The sequence below is a fragment of the Anguilla anguilla genome, chromosome 8, assembly GCF_013347855.1.
Source record: "Anguilla anguilla isolate fAngAng1 chromosome 8, fAngAng1.pri, whole genome shotgun sequence".
In the NCBI taxonomy this organism is placed as follows: domain Eukaryota; kingdom Metazoa; phylum Chordata; class Actinopteri; order Anguilliformes; family Anguillidae; genus Anguilla; species Anguilla anguilla.
The window spans coordinates 27,036,261-27,044,650 of NC_049208.1; the positions used below are offsets into that span (position 1 = coordinate 27,036,261).

The 8,390-nt window shown below is 40.0% G+C and overlaps 1 protein-coding gene across 2 annotated transcripts in view; it reads right to left on the bottom strand.

Annotated features, from left to right (window-relative positions):
• mfsd2ab (major facilitator superfamily domain containing 2ab) overlaps nt 1-8,030 on the bottom strand; it is a 31,769-nt gene extending 23,739 nt beyond the window's left edge. The window contains exon 1 of one of the 2 annotated variants that reach the window (XM_035430877.1): nt 7,559-8,030. Coding sequence is in view for 1 of the 2 variants with exons in the window: in XM_035430875.1 (XP_035286766.1) it covers nt 7,559-7,576 (18 nt within the window). In the remaining variant the exon portion in view is untranslated. The remainder of the gene's footprint in view (nt 1-7,558) is intronic. The other variant, XM_035430875.1, reaches the window with a different exon arrangement.
• Between the last annotated feature and the right edge of the window lie 360 nt (nt 8,031-8,390).

Genomic DNA, 8,390 nt, shown 5'->3' on the forward strand with positions numbered 1-8,390 from the left:
CCCCCCCCCCCCCCCCCACAGAAATGTATGAAAACACAACAACCACCCCCCTTCTGGTCTTAATTCGACTACCTTTTCCTTTCTCTGTGATCTCGTTCCTTCATGCAATTCATCCCAGACCTTCCAGTTTTATTGCAACACATGTACGCCCTCCTCCAAATTCATCAAGATCACGCACTTGGACTTTGGCAGCAGCTGTTATTTTAGTCCACGTGTGACTTGTTGGCAAACACAGGGAAGTGCTGTACATGCCACGCAGAAGGGAGCCAGCGATTCCGCGTAATGAAAACACTGCCGCTGCTATACATAGAAATGCATACGGTGGAAACTCACGCGGGGGAACGTAGGGTTCTGCGTTGTTGTTTGGGTATGAACTGTTCCTGCCACCCTGCCTTTGGATAAGGGCTTGAGATGCAGCATGTGTGGCCTGTACTGTATCTGTCTGTCATTTATATCATACTCAGGAACCATAAACCGAGGACCCTATAGAGTATGACATTTTTACATATAGTTTTGTAAAACTGTATATATTACAGCTGCAGTTCAGGTTAAGTTTCCTGTTCAAGTTTGAACCTGAAATTTTATGGAACCACGTAATTAGTTACATTGCCTTATGGTTGTATTCTTTACAGCCCTGGTTGTAAAATAACGTGTGATTCGTGTTCAAAATTCTACTAAATCACAACATTTAGAGTTGTATCCTTTGCCACTTACTTTGAAGACATAAATTATATGCTCAATGGCTATGTGTCGTGCCCTTCAAAAATAATATTTGCTCATCAAGAATGTGGCTGTCATAGAATCAAAACCTTTTTAAATGTTGCTATGACCACAGTGAGAATTGTTATGTAGCTTTATCACTTAGATACAGGTACAAGAGATGAACTAGGTCTCTAACTGTAGCATTATGTTTTGGGTAATCCATAATTTATTGAGAACCTTCACTGTTTATGGGACTATCAACATACATAATATTACAGATGACAAGAATGGCATTGGTGCGCATTGATATATAGCACGTGTATGTAGTACTGTATGTACTGTATGTATGCATTTATACATTATGTACACACAGATACTCATTAAGTCCCTTAAGTTTGAGAGTTGAGATCAATAAGCTTCTTTTCCAACTCATGTAAATAATTTTAATAATTTACATCCATAACAAAATAAACTTTTGCTTCAATACAAAAAATCAATTCAACCCAATACACAAGAAACTCAAAATGTGTGGGCCCTGTCTTTTTTTCTTGTTTACTCTTTTATTTCCTGTGCTGATCATAGCCATCTTCATTATCACAGTATTAGTATTATCACAGTGGGATTTCATGTGTCTGGGGCAAAATAGTCGATTTATGTCTCTGGCTATTATCTCCAGATACTGCCCAGTGACTCCAAGACAAAGCTACAGCAGGGCCTGGTGAAGTCTGGTCTCATTTATTTAGGAGGTTGCAGTCCACCTATTATACTGTTGTACTGCCTGCTTTGCCAGAGGACAGCACCATTTCTCCATGTGAAATGTGTGGGAACACCAAGGAATTTGTGTCAGGCCATGAAGTAGTCTTTTTTAAATTCTTCACAGAGAGTAAATTCTGTAACCTCTCTCTCTCACACACACACACACACACACACACCCACACATCTCTTTCACAGACAAACTGCCTTCATTCCAGTTTCTTTTTTATCCTCTTTCTCATGACAGACAAGGATGAATGGACCATCCTGGAGAAGAAAGAAGGAGAGAAAGATTGAGAGAGAAAGACAGAGAGAGAAAACTCCCACAGACTAGAATTAAGGCCTCAACAAAATTCTGTTTAGATTCTGAGACGTCTGTGTCCTGACAGTAGCATCAGTCTGATCAAAGATTAGAGCTGTGCGTCACTGGTACATGAGTACATGTTGATGCACACGTCATATAAAACTGAAAGCAGGACAGAGCAAGTCATTGCATGCCACTTCATACTGTACATATTTTATAACAGCACTCCTAAATAAATAAATCCATACATTTTCCAAGGTATTGCAAATGTTATTATTAATTCCAATGTTCATACTGCGATGATTTCAGATCTCTCTGTTGTCAGTGCATCCATCGACCCAAAGTACATTGCTGTGGTAATTTTTGCCAATCGGTGTTTTCAATTCATTTATAGACATTGTGACAAAATTCTGTATATAAAAGAACAAAAAAAGAACAAAATGAGTTATTTTTCATCTTTGGACATCTCACTCTTTCTCACCCGTTTACACAAACAACAAAGCTATTTACTGTATCTCTAGCTCAATACTCATTTAACAAGAAAAGACTAAGAATTACAAATCCGGATCATTATTTTAATTAAAGATTTGTATTGTTTCATAATGAGGTTACAGTTAGTACTCATTCTCAGTGATGGCAGAATTAAACAGCAGTTTAAAACAATGTGGAGATGCTGGACATGACATGCCCCCAGTTGTAGTTATGGTCACACCCACTGAATTCAATGAATTGAGCATCAGCATAATGAATAGGCTCACATAAGGAACTGGAGTATGCCATTGTTACCTGTTGAACAGGTTATTCAACCCAACCGGAAGAGGCCGGCTGTTGCCATAACAATCCACATACCTAGAACAGCAAAGAGAAATGCATACAGTGTTTTCTGACGATGCATTGTATGGTAATGCACAATTCTGGATGCGCTAAATAAATTGTCTAATTTGTCCTGGTCTGGACCAAAGTAAATTTTCATCATTGGGCAGCAACGGTTTTCAATACATCCACAAATCCATTGTGTTCTTGTCTTCCTATTTCCATTGCCTCAAGTCCTTCATTTTCTCAGCCTGCTGGTTGAAAGTTATCTTTTCAGTGAAAATTTTGATGAAATGGAGTCTAGGTGAAAACCCGGCTGCATTTGGTCGAAAAGTGAAAGTTTTCTAGCTTACTACGACATAGCCAAGCTATATCCAGGTAAAACCTGAGCTATATTGCGGTTAACCAAGTCTGTTTATATCAAGGTGTCTCTCAAGCTAGATTTCCACCCCTCTAGACATGTAGATTCTGGCTTTTGCTCTGGAGTAAACCTCTCTTTTACAACCGAAAGGTGAAGCCTGTGAACTTTAAATAAAACTGTGGAGCAATGTCAATATTATTTTCATTTGTAAGTAATCAGATGTTGACTAAATGTCTGGTCAAAAACTCTGGCGCAAGAGGAACTTGATACACATGCATTGTAATTTAGATATTTGCAAATAATATAATTCTATTATGTAATTTTACTGTTAGGTATTGTTAGGTATTTGTATTGTTAGATAAGATGCTTTAAATTCAATTTAAAAATTGAAAAAATATTTACTTTCAAAAAATGTTCAAAGACTCCAAAGCTTGGTGTTCATGCATGCTACATGTTTCTGGTGTCAGAGGGTCAGCTTCATATTTTTATAACGTTTTCGCCCCGTGGCACGTAAACATTACTTATTTGGAAAAGTAGACATTGAATCATTTATCATATTTTTTGTATGGGACGATGCTAAAATAGACCATATAACTGCCTTGACAACCATACATTTCCTTATCTAGTTATGTGTTACACATTGCACAATGGTTTTAAAGCATCACGTGTTTATCTACTGTACACTGCCGTTGTGACAAGCTATTACAATGTTTGTACCTCCTCACTGTAAATTTACCATTTGTCACATAAAACGTTGAAACATTGTTTCGATAAAACATAAAATAAAAAGTTCTGCTTTCTGAAAGGGTGCCTTTTCAGTCTCTCTCCACAAGTACACACATGAATACGTGCACATGCACAAAAACCCAAACAGAAAAAAGAGCTGTCTGTGCGGCTGTTCAGCTGATGACTTCAAAGTCCATCCCTTCTGTCAATGTGGATGAGGGTCAAGTAGACATGGACTCTGATAGCACTGGCTGCCCTCACACCTGGAGGTTTGTGGCACGACCGTGATGATGTCACTGGCCTATTTACACCAATGGAACAGCCAGTCTGCAGATATGGCAGACCCTGCACGTAACTGGAGGGCTCATGGGAAACGCCCGATGGGCGTGGTTTCAGCCTACCTCCCCAGTGTCCCACCCACCAAAGCCAGCTGCCTCACATGGCCATGAACAGCGTCTGCTTCAGATGACAAGGTGGCTGTAACTGGAAACAAGCAATACGTCTTGAAGTATCTTTCGCTAAGAGGTTTCTGAGAGCCCCACAAATACTGCAACATAAACAAAGAGTAAAGACGGACTTTGTAGCAGAAAACAGTAGGCCTACACGCTGTTCACTGCAAAATGTAAATTAACAGTAATAAAATGTAACAAATGAACACAGAAGGCAATAAACTGCAACAACAACATATAAAAGGCAGTAGAGGCCAGTCACTGTGTATCTTTTTTTACCTTTTTATGTGTGTGTATATTAGAATGTTTGTGTGTTTATCTTGGCAAATACTTTTATTTCATTTTCATTTTTTATGACCAGGGATTTTTCTATAACTTTTTTTTTGTTCTTACATTTATTATAATGTGTTGTGTGTGTCCTGCACTGGTGGCCTCGTGAATCATTCTGGAAAAGGGAAAAGCTCATTTGTCAAAACTATGGGAATCGTAATATAATTACATAAGCATATTTCCATAAACCTGTCCCTCTTTATCTTGCATTTCCCACATGGGCATGCAACCACTTGTTGCTTGCTGCAGCTTGCCCTTCTCTTTAGCTGCTCTTCTCCGTATTTTGATTTAATTATGAGTCACTAGAGGTTGTTGGGCTCATTCGTTGATCCACCAGGGACGGAACACGGCAATTACAGATGCGGGCCCACCCATCGAGCTTCCTCAAATCTGTGGAGACCGGATTCCCCAAGGGCGTGGTGTGTACCCTCTCTGTCCCTCTCCACCCTCCTTCTCCTTCTTTTGCTGTATTTGTCATGTTATTTTTTTTTTGCCCCTGCTTCCGTCCAGTACATGCCCCCTCACTGAATCTGCTTTGCTATGATTGGTCAAAGTCAAAGGTGGAAAGTGGTCAGCTACCCCTCCCCCTGGTATAACAAAATGAAATCAATATTTTTTTCAAAACTTTTGTTTGAGAAGTTGGAAAACGATGGTCATGGTGATTTATTTAGGTGGCAGCGGCATTCTGTATACGGTGACTAAATATATATAGTTCACTATAGCTCAGATGTGCTTCCATTTTAAAAGCTTATTCAAAATTCAAATTCAAATAAGCTTTATTGGCATGGTAAGGGTACACTTACATTGCCAAAGCATACACTGACCTGACAAACATAACAGATAGGCAATAACAATTTAACTACAATAAACAGAACACATATAAAATCCAGAAGACAGAAATAAAATTCTACATCTAGAAGATAACACATACAAAATGACGATGAATTATAACTTTTATAATTATATATATGTATATATATAATTATAACTATAATAATTATCTCTCAGACATTACACTTCCCCAAAAATTGTCTCATTTTGTTGCACCCAAGGGGGAGGCACCTCTACCTCGTAATAAGCACTTTTTTCCAGAATGACCATTGCCTATAATTCATTTAAACTGTCAGATATCTAAACAGAGTTCATACCGTAACCTGCACTGCAGTCAGGCTCATGCTAGAGACGGACTGAACAATTGTAGCAGGGCAGATTCAGCGAGCGGGCTTGTTTCAGTCGCAGAAAGAAATAAGGCGTATCCGTTGGTAACACCTCCATAAAGGGCAGGCACTGTAGGCTGCTTCCAATCACATCGGCCCATTTCTGAGGGTCCAGTCCCTGTGATTTGGCAGCCAGTCTTGCAGCTTGCTGGAGGTTATAAATGGTCTTGAAAAACTGCCACAATCACTGTACAATATGATACAAAGTTCGTTGTATACAAAGGCAATTTACTTGCTCAACATTCAGAATTATCCAGGGTTGAACAACAATGGGTGATCCATTTCAGGACATGGAGCCAACTTCTGTTATTAATTATTTAATTTGGTGAATCATATGAACAGGGCCTAAACTTTTTACTGTTGTTTTGGCAAAAGAGTAAACCAGTGCTAAGAAAAAAGCTATGCTGAAAAAGCCAACCAGAAAGCTAAGTCAGGGTAACTGGTTGGAACAAAAACCAGTACACACATCAGCCCTGTGGGACTGGAGTTGCGCACCCTTATGTGAACAAAGGAAGTGCTGGAGCAGGGCTACTGAACTCCAGGTCCTGAGTGCCAGAACATCAGCAAATATTTGCTCCAACCATGCGCGACACCACCTGATTTCACTAATAAACCTGCTTCATGAACCAAGGAGGTACAGTAATCAGTGAAATCAGGCGGTGTAGTCCATGGTTGGAGCAAATATTTGCTGATGCTGTGGTCCGCAGTATCCGGAGTTGAGCACTCTATTACAGTCTCCATTTAATACACACAGAGGATCAGCACACAAGTTCCTCTGTCCATCTGGTGTCTAGTCCTGCCCCCTGGCTTCTGGCAAATAGGTGCATTTGGATTTTAACATCAAGAGAAGAAGATTGTAATAAATAGCACTATGTTGTACATGCACATGCTAGCTCAACTGCTAAATTGTTTCCTTTGAACAAAAAAAAAAAATTGTTTGGTGAAGTCACATTATTACCACAAAAATAATATTGTTTTGGAAAGGCAAACCAAACCAAGGAAAGGATCTAAAACCAGTCCATCATTCGGGCTGATAGCATGCGCATTTTGATGAGCATAAATAGTTTTTCAGACGTCCAGACTGAGGTATGAGGCAAGTGTTACTCAAGATCAGACCACGCGCTTCCAATTGTTGCCTGTCCTATTTTTGTCCAGACTATTTTCTCTCCAGGCCAAGCACATGTCCCAGGGGAACAGATTAGTACACCCCCACCTTCGGATAGTTTCCGTGTCAGGTCTTTAAAACACGTCACCATATAAACAGAGGCATGCATACGGCACTGTGTATTTCCGGGTGTTTGGGCGCATATGCACATGTGCATGTGTGTGTGTGTTGTTATTTTGATCGGAATTTACATTTGTCTGTAGTTGGCCAACAGTCATGCAGGATGTGTGTATCGCCATGCACGGTCATCCCCTGAAATGAATTTAATGTGCAAGAACAATGAGCCGACTGAACTTCCCATAAGAAAGTGAAAAGTGTATTTAAGGAGTTTCTGTGTGTTTCTCTTGTGCAAAAACGGCAATTAAGTTGAGTAATGAACCAATTACTTATAATTACCGATAATTATTTATGTGCTTGTCACATACATTATAAAATGCTTTATAAGATGTATTATAACAATAACAACAGCAATAATGATAATAACAATAACAATAATAATAATAATAATAATAATAATAATAATAATAATAATAATAATAGGCCTTTGCTCTAAATATATGCTTATGTAAGAATACCTGCTGCAGTGATATCCTGCCACCATGTTAGCGTGACTAGACTGCAAACTTTGAGCCGTGGGACTGTGCCGCTGTTGACGTTGTCAGTGAAGTTAGCACCTTTCTGGACTTCCTGACACCTTAGCCCTAATACGGGTATCCAACTAGCGCCAGGAACACTCACATGCCAAGGGAGAGACATCAATCAGCGTGGGGCGGAGCCTCTGTCAGGTTACTCCATGGCCTGATGTGAGAAAAGGTCTCTGGAAGGGATCCATAGCCACGGAGCTCTCCCGGGTGTCCTGAATGACCTGTTCCTCATGCGTATGGACAAGCACATACCGAGAGAGTGAGTTGGAAGCTGCTATTTTTGAACATGTACCATCCTCTGCGCTTGCATAAGAAGCTCACAACGCAGGCAGAGTTATAAATGACATTATTAAGACAAATGTCCAACATCAAAATTGGCAACAAAAGAAGAGAGAGCTTCAAGCAGGGGTGTGAAGCAGGGTAGGGCTGCAGTTTAAGTCCAACTATTTAACATGTACACTGATCGGCCACTTTATTAGGTACACCTGTTCAACTGCACATTAACGCAGAAATCTAATCAGCAAATCACGTGGCAGCAACTCAATGCATTTAGGCATGTAGACATCAACCAACCGTCAGAATGGGGAAGAAAGGTGATTTAAGTGACTTTGAACGTGGCACGGTTGCTGGTGCCAGAAGGGCTGGTTTGAGTATTTCAGAAACTGCTGATCTACTGGGATTTTCTTGCACAACCATCTCAAGGGTTTACAGAGAATGGTCCCAAAAAGAGAAAATATCAAGTGAGCAGCAGTTCTCAAAACAAGGCAAAAATGCATTGTTGATGGCAGAGGTCAGAGGAGAATGGCCAGACTGGTTTGAGCTGATAGAAAGGCAACAGTAACTCAAATAATCACTCGTTACAACCGAGGTATGCAGAAGAGCATCTCTGGATGCACAACACCTCGAACCTTGAAGCAGATGGGCTA